This window comes from Phaenicophaeus curvirostris, chromosome 15, assembly GCF_032191515.1.
Source record: "Phaenicophaeus curvirostris isolate KB17595 chromosome 15, BPBGC_Pcur_1.0, whole genome shotgun sequence".
In the NCBI taxonomy this organism is placed as follows: Eukaryota; Metazoa; Chordata; class Aves; order Cuculiformes; family Cuculidae; genus Phaenicophaeus; species Phaenicophaeus curvirostris.
In genome coordinates this window covers 4591039-4605883 of record NC_091406.1, presented here as the reverse complement: position 1 = coordinate 4605883, position 14845 = coordinate 4591039, and the positions used below count along the sequence as shown (strand labels likewise).

Below are 14845 nucleotides of genomic sequence, written 5' to 3'. Positions count from 1 at the left end.
CCAGCACCCTCCTCTCCACAACCTCCTTTCAGGTAGTTGTAGAGAGCAATGAGGTCTCCCCTCAGCCTCCTCTTCTATCCCAACACTGATTTTCTGGAATCCTATTAGTAGAGTGGGCACCTCTGACACAAATCTGCCCTGGTCTGTGGTGATGCTATAGCTGGACTGTATTATTTCTTCATTTAGAAAATGCTTCTCTTTCTCGTTAAAAACAGAATATAAACCAGTCCTTTCCCTCAGTAAAGGCACAAATAGACTGGTAGGACCATGATGTTAAATGCCCACAAAGCCAACGGTGGTTTCAGGCCAATTTAACTGCTGTCACACAAGGTTTCTTGTCACATAGGTCACTCTGCCACGGCAGCGGCTCTGTCCCATGACCAGCAGCTCTGGCAAAGCCTGTTCAAATGTTCAGGTGCCGCTCCAGGACTGTCAAAGCAGCTCCACAGCCCTGCCTGAGGTGCCCCTCAGAGGACTCTGGGGCTGTGCCTGCTCTGGTGTGTCTCTATCCAGGTCCTCTGCATCTCCAGCACCTTGTCCTCTGCTCCAGGACACGAGGAACCTTTGGCCTCAAGGGGCAGGAGCAGTGCTGGCGGCTCTTTGGGGACAGGCAGCAGGATTTTGGTTTTAATTCATCTGCAGCACCTGGCCCTGGCTGGAAGTTTTACCTTCGCATCATTTGGATCGTTACTATTGCTGTGGGACAGCTGTCAGGTTCCTCCTCAAGCATTTATAGGGCCTCTCCATCCCTTCCTCCAGGCATGCACTGAGTTACAGGTGTTGGAATCAGCATCCCTAATTGGGGTTGGCTTTGTGTAATCATGAGTAAATACATTCAGGTTTGAAGACATTATCAGTCCAACCCTTCCAATGCTCTCTGGCTGGGGTTAGAGAACAGGTTTTTGCAAGCCAGGAGGTGATGGGGCTGTGTTCTACTCTGTGCAGTCGTTTATTTTGAAAATTGCCACGCAAAGGTCTGCTGCCCAGGTAAAATCACCACTAAAATGATGAAATTAGCTTGATGGATTGTGCCTTGCAGGCACCTTTAGGGTTTATTACCCTGTGCACACGGCATTTCTCTGCGTGTTACTACCAAAAGTGAGTACCAGCGGGCAGGGGTGTAGGGGCTTCTCTGACAGAGCTGTGATGGATTAAGATGATCCTGGATTTCCATTGTTTTGTACTGAATGTAGTGAGAATTGATGACTGTTGTATCCAAGCAACAGGGGGGAGGATGAGAGAGCTTCATCTTCTCCAGGACTGCAATATCTGGTGAGCTGCAGCTCTACACCATAGTTGACGTCTGTATTTGTTCAGACTCGGTGTTATCTTTGTGAGCTACAAAAACAGGATGGAAATTTGTGTCATGGGTGGTATGTAACTTTCTCTTGAGTTCGCTTGGATTTACATTTGGTCTCTGGCTTTTGCATAGGACATGCTCGTTCCCTTAGGTAGTCTGGGTGCCAGAGATGTAAATGGAAAAAGCAATTAGACAAATTCAAAGAACAGTTCATCACCAGCATTTAAATGCAATGCAGTAGATATGAGTGCTGGCTTGGTGAGCCCCTGGCTGCGGGTTCGGAGGAATGGGGAAGGTTTGGTGGGAGAAAGACCAGTCTCTGCAGGGGCATCTCTGCTCCTCTCTGCAGCCCCTTTCCCTGGGACAGAGCCTGTGGCAGATATCTGGTCTGAAGCTCTGGGTACCTGCAAACCTGTCACTCCCGATTTTCTGTTTTAGTCTGAAAAGATGTTGCAGAGAGACATGCAAAACTCACAGTATGTGCTGAACACAGAATCATAGAATGGTTTGGATTGGAAGAAGCCTTAAAGATCATCTAGTTCCAATCCCTCTGGAATCCCATTGGATCAGGCTGCCCAAGCCCCATCCAACCTGGCCTTGAACCCCTCCAGGGATGGGGCAGCCACAGCTCCCCTGGGCAACCTGTGCCAGAGCCTCATCACCCTCATGGTGAAGAAATTCCTCCTTATGTCCAGTCTCAATCTGCCCCTCCCCAGTTTATACCCATTGCCCCTCGTCCCATCACGTGCTTGCACACGGGGAGTCCTTGTGTCCCAAGATTTACCTGTGCAGTTTATTAACCCTTCTGTTGCTATACAGCAAGATGGTTTTTATATGTGCTCCTGATGAAATAATCTTCCCCTCTGAGTGCACGTGAGCAGCAAAATGTCCCGTGCTCTGTGAAATCTCATTTTGTGGCTCTGTGGGATGTTGGCAGTGCTGGTGCTGCTGTGGGGCAGCTCGGTGGGGCAGCGGCACTGCAGGCGACCAGAGCAAATATTGTAATAGAGAAGTTTCTGTGCAGAGAAGCCAGACAGCGCATAAGATGCAGGAAAGGGGATTTGTTTACCTGCTTTTGTCATTCCCAGTTCAGCCTAGGTTGTTGGTGGTATATAAATGCTGTCGTAGCGACACTGTGCAAAAATCATGGTTTGTTGCTTGATGATGTGGCTTATTAGTTATGGAAATTTTAGGAAGAGCTACTCCAAAGACCACAAACAACCCTCTAGATGGACGGCCCACTGCTGTGGCCTTTCCAGCTTTAATGATACCGCTCTTTGCAAAACCAAACCCATGGAAGTCAGTTCTGCTTCCCGACTTGTGTGTTTTACACCTTGAGCTTCCTGATCTGGCTTGCGCGTGTGTTGAGCTGTGTTTGCACTAGGAGCCGTAGGGACACCCAGATACAACAGTATCAAAGCATTTATAGTGTGGGTGCAACATGCTGGCAGAGCTCTGGGGTTGGGTTTTTTCACCAATTTCTCTTCCATCTCCTCCTCCCTTGGCTGGAAAAAAAATCCTGGTAGGGCATCCTCTGCCCGTGCATCATAAGTGTGGGCAGCAGCATAGCCCCTACTCACCTCTGGAGCAGCGCAGTGAATCCTAGGAGCGATCTAAGCTGAATTTCAGCCCTGGAGAGGCCAGGAGAAGAGGAGCAGGACCCACCTGGGCTGGTAGCAGCCAGCACGTGTCCCTCCTGCTCTCCCTGCCGTGACATGGGGCTGTTTGCACCTGCAGCAGCAGGGAACCAGCAGACACATTCACAACTGTCCCCAAGTTTTCTCTCCTGCCCCTAGTTCAAAGGGCTTTTTTTTTTTTTTCGTGCCTCCAAGAACTTTGCAGCAAGTGCTGATGCTTTCCACATCAAAGTGGAGCAGCTTCGCATTGTCTGGGGGACGTTGGGCTGTAGGCAAATGAAAGAGGCATCGGGAGCTTCAAAATTGGCTTCAGCCAGGCAGCACCTGTGTACTCAGCACTTGAAAAAGGTTAGATATTAGTGATAGGTATTAAAGCAAGCCCTCCAGGGACTGAAGGCTGGAGCCAACCTTTATTGAGGTCTAGGAGAACGACCTTCCCGCTGGCTTCAGTAACTTTTGGATTAATGGTGAGAAATCTTGGAAGTGCTGCGTTTTACACAGAAAGGGACACTTTTGCAATTAAAGTCACACTGCCAAGATGCCAGAAAGGAAAAAGCCAATTCTTTTCATTATGGTGTTTATTGCAAAATACAGCCCAAAATCTAACTCTTTAGGGATACCTTCAAAATACAGAGAGAGCAGATTGTGCTAAGCAATAATACAATTTATCGATAAACAACATTAGGCATAAAGAATTCTGAATTCTTATCTGATTTTTTTTTAAAGTATAGGAATTGTTAGATGGTTAATTCCATCCAATACAAATACATTGAGCTGCTTTCTATGGTAGGAAAGGGTTCTGGTACCAAAATACAAAATTTAAAAAGGGGAGGGGGGAGTATGAATTCTGTAAACACTGACTGTAAACTTATCAAAGCCCTCCACAGGCAGCAGTTATTGTAACACACCACGACACTGCAAAACCTCCTTTGACATCAGAAAGTGCATAAATTTTCCACTGGAAATGCTGCCCAGCAGCTGTTGCGCATGAACCGCTGGGCTGGGGCTGCCAGGATGGAGCTGCCCAGCAGGACCTGCTGTCAACCCCAGTGTCCATCCTCACCTTGCTTGCCAGGGGGCTGGAGCCCCAGTGCTGGCTTTGGTGGACCCACTGGTGATGGCACGAGGGGTTGTGCCCACCGAAAAAGTGAAATTCTTCCCTCTGTCCAATGCACAGGTAAAGAAACTCCCAACAAGACAGAAGCTACAGGTAAATATTGAGGAAAAGCCATGGAAGCAAGAAGGACTGTGGTCCCTCAGCGCCTGCGCCTTGTGCTTCCCAGTCTCACCGCATCCATCTGCTGGAGGCCCCATTGCCTTGCGTGGTGCCCTGCTCAACCCGGGACCCAGGGGACACTCCTTCCCACCCCAGATCCGTTGGTGGCTGCTGCGCTGAGGACACCAGAGCGTCCCCCTTGGGTGTCACGGCCTCCCTCTATCTCTTATGTCCCTTATTCTTCCTCCTGCTGTGGGTGGGGGCGGCGGCGCTGGCGTCACGGCGGGCGCAGAAGTACTTGGCCACCAGCTGCCGGCACTGCTCGCACCGCACCGTGCAGCACCAGTGGAACTTGCAGTTGCAGCTGGCCACCACCTCCGTCCTCCTCTCCTCCACGCGGAGCCCACACTCAGTGCAAAGCCGCCGGCAGCTCCTCCTTTCCCAGTGCGAGAGGTTCTTGCCGGTCTGCAGGCACTCACGACCCTCGGTGCCGTGGTGCCCCAAGCTGGCGTTCCTCGTGCAGTAGTCAGGAGAGTCCTCCAGGAAGACCAGCTCCGTGGCGTCGACGTGGTGGAAGGTTTCTGCCGTGGCCCCGCGGCTATCGGCGCTGTTGCCGGCTCTCATCCGCCTCTTGTCCATCTCCAGCTTGTGGGCTTGGTTGTATTTTATTTTCAGGTAGTTCCCGATCTCGCGGAATTCGGCGAGCTGGAGCCAGCAGGTCTGGATGCTGCAGCTGCCCGACACCCCATGGCACTTGCAGGTTCGCTTCATGGTGGATTTCACAGCCTTGGTGGAAAAGGTGGAGAAATTAGGAGCGGCAAAGGACCATCATTTAAATGTCAAAATCAGGCTCTACAGCACTTCTAATTTGGGGGGCAATGGGTCAAATGTGGTTCGTGCTAGGCACGACTCCAGGTCCTTCCAAGACACAACCTGATGCTTTCCAGTTCCTGGAAAACATCTGTCCCTCTTCACTAATTTAAAGGACAGAGATAATGAGAGGGCACGAACTACTGCCTATGGCCCTTGCAGGAGCTGCTTCTCTGAGCCAGGAAAAAAGCGTCTTTGTCGGGTCATGCCCTTCTTGCGCCGCTCACCACGCTCATTGCCGCATCAGCCCATCATCCCTCTCAGAGGTTTCATTCAAAACGTGTGAAACTGCTCTAGAATAATCATACCCAGCCTCTCTGCATCTCCTCCAGGCCAAGCACTTCACAGATATTATCTACCTATCTATCTCCCTCTGGTATTTATAAGGTCCCAATCACTGGTATCTATGTGAGATTAAGCCCCGACACACCCTATGAGATAGGTATGCTAAGTGTTGCCATCCTTGTTTTTACAGACAAGGAGGTTTGGCAAGATGCTGGGAGCCTCTGTGGGCGCAGGCAGGGAGCGGGGGGCGAGTCTGGCAGCTGGCTCAGAGCGGGGCCAGCTCACACCTGGCTTCCCCAGCCAAATAGCTCGGAAATGCTTATTGCAAGAAAGTGAGGTGGTTCTTGCTTTCTTTTACAGACCAGACAAGCACTAGGTGAGTATAAAACCCATGCATTTCTGAAGAAGTGGTGTGCGCTAGCACTTAACTGCATTGTGTGCAGCTGCAGAAGCTGGAAGTGGGAAAACTCTTACTGCAGTTCCTCGTGTTTAGGGTTAGTGTCAGGTTCTGCCTGTATTGTTTCCACTTGCAAATGCTACAGAGGCTAGATTGTCACAAAAGGCTGGTGAAGTGCACCTCAGCAGCCTACTAGGCTCTTGTATTTTATTCTCAATATCATAGAATCATAGAATAACCAGGTTGGAAGAGACCTACTGGATCATTGAGTCCAACCATTCCTATCAAACACTAGTAATATAGACTATATTACTATCACTGCTATTATAATAATATATTTGACTTACAAGTCTCCCGACTTCATTGTTGTGCAGGTTAATCAGTGCCCGGGTATCGTGTCCTGTTTCCAAAGCATCCACAAAGAGCTTGGAAATCCTCTCCCCAAACTCCACGTTGTCACTGCATCCTCCCCAGACCCAGCCTCGGCCACCTGCGAGACAGACGCACGGTAAGAACAGAATCTCTCCATGGGGCCAAGTTCTGCCCTGAAATCCTGGGAGTTTTTCATGGGGATGGAGAGATGATGTCAGCCCCTCCTGAGGTGGCAGCTCACCGACACGGCCGTTCCTGGAGTCGTCGCAGCCGCAGCTCTCGAAGTCTCCCATGCTGCAGTTCCTGGTGAGGGTGTACATGACGCCGGCTGAGCTGATAGCGTGCACGAAGGATGTTTCCCGGGTAGCTGGAGGATAGGGGGATAAAGGCTGTCACATATCAACACAGACATCGATCCCATTTTATTGGGAATGAAGCTCTCCCATGCTGCAAAGGTGCAAAAGACCCCAACCCCAGTTTGTGTAAAAGGTAAGGTGATTCAAAAATGAAATTCTCATGACTGGAGACTCTTGCTTCGGCATCAAGGGTTTCAGCAATTTGGCAGAATACTATGCAGGTGTCTGTGCAAGAGATGGAGTTTCTTGGCAGCAGCAGGATCCTAAGGCAATGCCCCAGAGCTTCTCTGGCCAAGGTTAGTTATCACTCACTCCACCTGGCACTCAGTTGTCTCTGTCCTTTCCTGCTCGAGGGGATACGCTTGTGCTTTGATCTTGCCTGCTGGGGAAAATCGCCATTGATCTTGTTTCAGTCGGTTGTTGAACCTGTGCTAACAGCTGTCTGCACCCACACTTCTAATTTAGTCTTTTTTGGCTTTCCTAACAGATTCAAATAGAGATGATGTTCTGGCGGGGGGGGAAGAGATTTCTGCTTGTTGAGGTAGATAGTATTAAAATCTATCCACAACTTTCTTATGAAGGTGGTTTCTCAGTGCGCATCTCCTTTTTTTCCCTTCATTTCTCCTGTGTTTCTGCCCGTGGCAAGCTCAGGTGCCTCTAGCACTGTGCTCGCTGGGATGCTGCACACAGAGTGGCAAGAGCAAACCTGCAGAGCAGCTCTGTGGGACAGACAGAGCTCTAGCCCTGCGTGGATAGAGTCTGGGATTCCTAGGAAAAATTAGCATTATTTATTGCACCAATTAATACAGATTGAGAAAAGCAACTATGATTTTTGAGACACCTAAGCCCTACTCCATCAGCTGGTTTAATGATCAGCCCCAGCTCTCTCTCTCCAGAGCGCATCCCAGCTTGTACCCAAGGGCATCCTGGGATGGGGATGCTGTGCCAGCAGGTAGAGGCGCACTCACCGCTGCGGAGCCGGTTGTGGGTGGAGAGCTGCAGGGCACTCTCCGGGCAGTTCCAGCGCTCCCATCCGAACTGGAACTTGCACTCCTCCATCCCACTGTGCGCCCCGGCTGCCACGCTGCTGGAGTAGGTCAGGTAAGCCTGGCACGGGATAACAGCGCGGTTAAAACCCACCGTGGTTTGCCATTTGTTAATGAAAATGGACATAGAATCGTGGAACGGTTTGGGTTGGAGGGGACATTAAAGCCCATTCAGTTCCACCCTCCTGCCATGAGCAGGGACACCTCCCGCTGGATCAGGTTGTGAGTCCTTTCCCTTATTACTTGGCAGGACTTGGAGATGATAGACTCTGGAATACTGAGTTCCTTGGAAAATCCTATTTCCCATTTGCAAAACAAAATTGCTCTATTTAAACTCATGACAGCCCGTGTGTTAATTACCTTAGGTCCCGTCATCAGAAAGTTGTTTACAGACCTGCAACAGAGAAAAGAAAATGAACCACACAGTTTCCCACCGGCTGAAGAGCATCCCTAGAAACACGCCCTTTCCACTGAGTTGGACCCTACCATGCTGCTGCGTGGAGAGTGGTGCTGTAGACCCCTGCGATGAAGAGGATGAGGAAGGTGCTTCTCTTCATGGCTGGATCCCTTCTGCTGCTCCGTAGCTCTCTGCACCGCAGGGCTGCCTCCCTCCGCTCCTTCCCAAGGTGAGCTATGGGGATGCGGGAAAGCTGCAGGAACCTACGACCCTGATATTTATAAGGTGAAGTTGTGAATAGTCAAAACCCCCCATTCATTTGCTACCCAATGACTTAATGTGGTAAAAAAGCTCCCGCTCCAATGGGTGACAAGGAACCGCCTAAGGTTGCACTTCAAAAGGCGGCGCAGTGTCCCTGGGAGCGGGATGGTCTGAAGGAGAGCAAACTTCCCTAACAATGGGACACTTTTAACTCTCTTCCCCACTGCCAGCCATCCCTTTCTCTTGGTCCCAAGTCTGCTTGCCTTCTCCTTTTCATCCTCTGCTTGCCAGCGGAGGCTCAGTCCCTGCGTCCCTCCGAAATAACAAGCTGATGCATTTCTATGGTTCCTCCTGCGAGAACTCTCCGAGGAGTTTTAACAACAGCTCTGTAAAGATCTAGAGGGGATAGACCTCCCAAGTCCTCTTGATTTGAAGAGATGCGTTTAACGGCGGGGCTCTTTCCCCTCCTCGCCTCCGTATGACGAGAGCTTCTGCATTTCCATCCTGATAACAGCGTGTACGGCTCGGGAGTGTTTAGAAATCTCTCTAATTTACGCGGCTGCAGCTTGGGAATGCTGTGTGAATCATTTATGTGGTTTGCTCCACACTCCAATGCTGTAATTAGGGGAACAGTTTTTTGGGGTTAGCAATTTCCCCACGGTGGAAGCTGCCGCAGCAGAAGCGCGGCTGCTTGTGGCTCTGCAGGCAGGAGCGCTGCCCGCATCCCGGAGCGGAGCGAGGGGCCTCCACCACTGCTGTGCCATCAGCTGCGCTCAGCAAGGGAAAATCCTTATCGGAGGGAACCTAAAAAAGCTCCTTAATAGTTACAGCCAATATCATTAAGGGCTGTAATGCTGCAGCGATAGCAAGACGGCGTTTGTGGAAACTTCTTGGTCTGTTTCCCTGGGGCTGACTGGTCTCAGCTGGGGGCTGGCTCACTCCGGGCAGGGATCTTGCCCGCTGAGCGGGTCAGCGTGGGTGTTTAGCCTGAAAGCAGCACCGTGCCAGCTGTGCCAAGCCTGCCTTTGCCAGGCACCGCACACGGCTGCAGCATCCCCTGGGTGCTGCCCTCTTCCTCCTCTCAGGTCCCCCCCTGACCCCTGGCAGCACCCATCTCCTGATTTTAATCACTGCTCCTGCAAGGGGGCTGCGGATGCCAGGTTTGAGGGAGAGGGGCTGCGTGTGGCACCGGGGTGGGGGGCTGTGCCATGAGCAAAAACCCCATCTGTGCACCTGGGCGAGCAGGAGGCTGGGGGTTAAATGTGTTTGCCAACTAATTTGCCATGAAACACATAAGAGCATCGCAAAGCCAGTAACCTGTCCCTTGGTTTTCCGGGGCGCAGTGCTGGGTGTCTGAGGTGCAGGTCCCAGGCTGCTGGGGGGCTGTCGCTCCTCTCCATCTCTCCCAGGAGCAAGCAGAGAGATCTCCCCGTCCTGCTGCCTGTCCGCACGTCAGTGAGTGAGAGGAGAAAACCCTCTCCCTGCAGACCCTGCAGAAAGGGAAACCTGGAGTCAGTTGGGCAAAGCCGCAAACATCTGTTTGCAGCTGGAGGATTAGAATTACAGATTGGTTGAAAAGCAGGGATGCAAAATACCTTCCAAGTGAGCACAAAACTGGAGTGATCCTGCCAGCATGGCAAACCCCTCTGTGAGTCAGCATTTTAATCATTACCATCCTGAACAGATCCTACTTGTTAGAGCTGTCAAAGGACAATTCCTGGGAATAAAGCGCTTCCCAAGTATCAGTGAATTTCATTGATTAAAGCCCACATGTACGATTTGGAAATCTGCTGTGCATGTGTACCCAGGTCATTTTGGGGTTGTGTCTGGCTGTCCCTGTGGGTACATTGATGTGTTTTGCTTTTTTTTCTTGTCTGAGAGAGCTTGTACAGCTGAAAAAATGTTGGCGTGTCTGCTATGTCAGTTCACACATGATATTCCTATCACACACCAGCAGAATAACAGCATCTCTGGGTGTGAAGCTCTGCCTGAAGCAGTCACTGCAGTTGGCAGGATCACACAGCTATTTGCCTGGGCTATTAAAAATGTCCTTTCCAATTAAAGTCACGAGGATCTTAGAAGTCACTGGCAGCATTGGCACTTACGCTAGTTGTCAGCAAACAAAGCAGCGTGCTGGGACAAGCTTTTGTGAATTGCTGCAGTTTTCTTCTGCATTTACAGCTTGATCCAGCAAGTGAGAGCCAGTGTTTTTGTGAGGTCATCCAGCCCTGTAGACCAATGGGGCCACAACCATCATATGCAAAAGCAGACTTTGGTCTTGCTGTCTCAATCAATTTTGCATTTATCGAGTGCTTTATGAGACATCCTTGCAGTAAATGAGACTAAATATAGCTGTCTCTGTCTCACAGTGGGGTAAACTGAGGCACAGAGCCTGGTGGTTTTGAGATCTCGGGGTAAATCAGTGGTGGAGCTGAACTTGGCGTAGTTTTCGGAAGCTGATTTTGGTGTTTTGCTCTGTACATCACAGGGTGTGTGCGGGTGCAGGAGGCTGCGCCGGGGCTGGTGCTTCTCTGTCACCCATGGGAAGAGCCTGCAGGTCGCTGCTGTTGCATGAGCTGTAGGTCCCCATCTGCGAAACGATGGCAGAGGAGTTTCTTCTGGTTAACTTTTGATTTGGTGTTCGATGAGGGGGGAAAAAAGAATCTGAAAGGAAATTTCTGTTGAATTTATCTGGTTATGCAGCAAATGGCCATGGGGGTTTGCCACTGCTCCATGTGCTGTTGCTGGGAACGCTGTTTGGAAAGTTACATCCTGAGAGTCAGCCAGAGCCCTTTGGCTTCACTGATAAAACGCTGATGCTTTATCTCTTATTCCTTTGCCGCGTGGCCCAACACCCGGTGCTCTTCATGGGATAATTGGCATCCTAACATATGTGGGTACCTGCCCTAAGTCATGAGGTGGCAATAGGTTATACAGCCCAATATACCTGTAAAAGCCTCTTCACATCAGATTATGGGTCTTAAGAGAAGGTAAATACGAGATAAATCAGTTTATACAAGTGCCACACGCTGCCAGGCAGTGGGTCCCGTGCTCTCGGCTTTCAGGGCAGCGAGTACCGCGGTGGCTGTGGACAACAGGAAAATAAAGCACAGCCCCCTTGCTAAATTGCCCTCGGCAGGTGACACATTCAGACCCCTGGCGTCAAATCCTGCATTGCTGGCATCGTTACAATAAAAAAACACCTGGGTAATTAGAAAGCCACCCCCTCGCTGGTGAGGTGGAGGATGTTTTATAGTGCTCTCCCACACCCCTCACCTCGGGATGCCGGTGGAGCCCCTGTGAGCGATGCCACGTCCTTGGGCTGCACACAGCCAGCCACTCAGCAGATGGGACGTGTCCCTTGGCTTCAAAATACCCCATCGCAGAGGGCTGCAGCCACGGGGCAATCGTCCTGCACGCTCAGCCCTACAAAGGAACTGGGTTTTTTCAGTCTTCCCAACTGTCCCTGTCTGCTGCGCTGTCTCCCCCTGGATTTCTGTGGTTCCCAGCGGGGCTCCAGCCCCGGAGCCACCGATGCTGGTGGGATTTTTGCCTGTAAAACGAACACGTTTTGATTAATGAATGGTAATTGTGGATGGCGATGAAACTGAAATCAGGTTTTGTGCCACACCTATGCCATGGGCTCACTCCTCTTCGTTCCTATTTCGGCACATGAGAACTGGCTTAAAGCTCACTGAAAACAAGGTTAAAACATCCAACCGTGATGGGTTAGGTATGCATTCCTAGTGATACAACTGTCTCAAGAAGTTCATGTCTCTCTCTCTTCTGCAGCAGTTTGTCCCTCCTGAGTTGTACCACTGCAACCAGTTTCTCTGTCTTTTAATCTTGATTCTCACCCCAGCCTCGTGTACAGCGTGATGGGGCAAGGAGCAAAGCTCACCAGAGGCCAGAAACAAGCAAGTCTTAAGTACGAGGCTCTGCTAACAAGGGAGACACATCCTGGAATAGAATACAGGAGCATCAGGATGCTAAAACCCAGGACTGCATGAAGCTCCAGGTTGCACAGTTTGGCCTTTGCGGCTTTTGGTTTCTAAAAGCAAAAAATTTGGATTTGGAACCAAATTCTGATTTTTTTTTTCCAGCCAGAAACCAGCTGGGGATACAGATGCTGTCAAAATGGTTCGGGAGGAGCATTGATGACGGTCATAGGAATGGCCCCAGAGCACCGCAGAGCTCCTGGATCTGTGTGTCTAGGATGTTGGGTTTGGGCTGGAACAGAGAAGGAGCAAGTGAGGCAGGAAAAACCCAAGCACCTTGTCTGGCTGGGACGGTTGCTTGTCGGTGTGGGGGGAGCTGGGGAGGCTGCAGCCTCTGGCCAAGGGGTCTGGGGGAGGCTGCGGTGCTGCTGCGCTGGAGGAGGGAGCGAGCCACACGTCTGTTGAAGCAGAAGCTCACATGAGCATTTGAGACAGTAACCTCAGCCCAGGAGCCAAGCCTGGACATTGCTCTTGGGAAAAATGAGGCTATTTCACTTGCAAGCAGATAAAGAGCATTTCTTCCCTTTCCTACCCCCTGGTTTTACATTGTGTGTTTTTAAAGCTGTACTTTTCCTCTACCTTCTCACTCCAGTGGCTTTCCCACTCCCCTCCTAAGCCTCTGTCTCCTTGTCCCCACTTGTTTCCCCACTCCCAAAAGCATCTCCCTTGCCTTCCCAGCATGGGGGCAACGAGCAACGAGCCTGCAGAGTCAAATGCCTTGATAAAAGCTCTGCCACATCTCTCCATGTAGGCGCAGGCAGCGGCATCCCCTCTGGGATGCAGAGAGAGGTCACATCTCCTGGCCCTTGCAGCTGAGAGAAACTTTTTTGAGCCCTGGAACAGGGGAGTTGAAAACTCTTGGTCCAGTCTAGGTGAGCTGCCTAAATCCCAGTGGCTACTCCCTAATCCACAGCACACAGACATGATGCGAAGCTACTTTCAGGTGATGATGCGTCTGAACTTGGTGCTGCCGTATCTCGAGCTGCCCTCGAAAAGCGAGACACAGTAAATCGTCCAGATTTAAGTCACTTCCAGCTCTCAGCAGCTCTTGAAAGGACTTGGCCACCTGGTTGGCCCTGGAGAGGCAGCTCCATGACCTGATCAACCTCACCTCCCCTGCCTCCTTTAGGTGTGTCCTTCAAAGCCCACAGGGCTGTTTACACCACAGCTTTATAAAGCAGGGACAAATGTTTTGTTTTTCTCTCCTTCTTTAAAGGAAGTGTCATGCAAAACAGTGTTAGTGCAGCAGATAGGTTCCTGCCTGGGCATCTGCATGAGGGGAACAGAGCTCTGTCCTGGCAATGTGTCACCTTGGTAGATAAAAGCCTGTCCAGGAAGAGATTTGGTACTTGATATGGAGGAAAATTATCACCTTCTTCTTAATCATTCCCGGCCAAACTTGAGTTAAATTAACTGATTACAACCTGGCTCATGCAGGGCTCCCCAGCCTTTCCCAGCGTGGTTCCTCGCACTGCCCTGTCACCCCTCCTGCCCCCCATCCACTTCTTGTCGTGGGGAACAGATTAAACCCCAAATCTGAATTTCTGAGCTGGGGATACATGTGTTGGTGCTGGCTGTGGCTGGCACACCGAGTGTGGGAGGTTTGGAGACTCACTGAGGAAAACAGTGATTGGGGAGACAAACATTTTCTTTAAAACTCATCTTTATTTTATGGGCAGAGGCAATTCCAAGGGCACAAAGCTGCGCCTTCCTCTGGGGGATCCTGAGCCACACAGTAACTTTAAAAATGCTTTTGAGTCTTGCTAGGAAAAACAAAAGGAGGAGAAAACTTGCTTCTGGCATCTGCTTTGCCCCAAGAAGAGGGTGGGGACCCTGTGCTTATTGGGAGCTCTCTCCCCTCTGGTGCCTGCTGCAGGTCTAGCACTTTGCTCTTCTTCAAGCTCATCTTGCCCTGCCTGTCTTTTCACAGGCACCGAGCTGCGTATTTCCATTTCTTAATGGAGTGAGGCACTGCTGTCATGTTTCTATACTAGCTTTAATCAGTCTGCAGGTGAAGGTAGTGCCATGGATTTATTAAACCTTGAGGGGGAGGAGATGCCTCCGCTGCTACCTGAGTTCAGAGCGAGGTGACAACTTGCGGCAAGGTCTCTGGCTTTACTAAACCAGTTTTAAGCCTTTACTGTTTGGTTTTAAGTTGACCTGATAGGGAGGTGGGGATCCAGCTCACCTGTCCAGCTCACCAGCATCCTCCAGGCACAGAAACCCATTAGGAACCTCTGTAGGCTGAATCTGGAGCAGTGACACCCTTTGAAAACAGACTTTCTTGATCATATTCTCCCTGAAAACCTGAACAGTGGTCGTTTTGGAGGGAGTTTTGTCCATCCCTTTGAGGACAAAACCAGCGCATTTTGCATCTGCTGATTCAGAGAGGCTGGAGATGGAGCAAAACCTGCAGTGCTGGGATCAAACTCAATGGTGCAGCACAGCGTGAGCAGGAGGCTGCACAGGCTGGTGGGGTTGCTTGTGGCAGTGTCCCCAAGGCAGTGTCCCCACACACTGGTGACAAGGCTCCCCCCTGTGGGACCTCCCTGCACCGCCACCCATCCCAGCCACATCTGCACCTGTCCGGTGGCTCTTGGGTGGCCAGTGGACACCTATGGATGGGCCAGGCTTGCAAACTCACCTCCCACCTGAGTAGCTCAGGTGCTGGTAGGGATAAACCCCACCAGTGACCCTGCCTGCCAGAACA

The 14845-nt window shown here is 50.9% G+C and overlaps 2 protein-coding genes across 3 annotated transcripts in view; both read right to left on the bottom strand.

The window, feature by feature from the left end:
• Positions 1–14845, bottom strand: part of HNRNPAB (heterogeneous nuclear ribonucleoprotein A/B) — a 302005-nt gene that overhangs the window by 63530 nt on the left and 223630 nt on the right. The gene's annotated exons all lie outside the window — the stretch shown is intronic.
• On the bottom strand, positions 4373–8106 carry WNT8A (Wnt family member 8A). Of its 2 annotated transcripts, XM_069869218.1 has the most exons (6): positions 7966–8106; positions 7840–7873; positions 7402–7540; positions 6319–6444; positions 6053–6195; positions 4373–4939 (listed from the first exon to the last, which is right to left on the bottom strand). In XM_069869218.1, exons 1-6 carry the CDS (start codon positions 8034–8036, stop codon positions 4373–4375), a joined length of 1080 nt encoding a protein of 359 aa, XP_069725319.1. In that variant the 5' UTR covers positions 8037–8106. The 2 variants fall into 2 exon arrangements, with proteins under 2 accessions (XP_069725319.1, XP_069725318.1); XM_069869217.1 differs by having other exon boundaries at positions 6053–6444.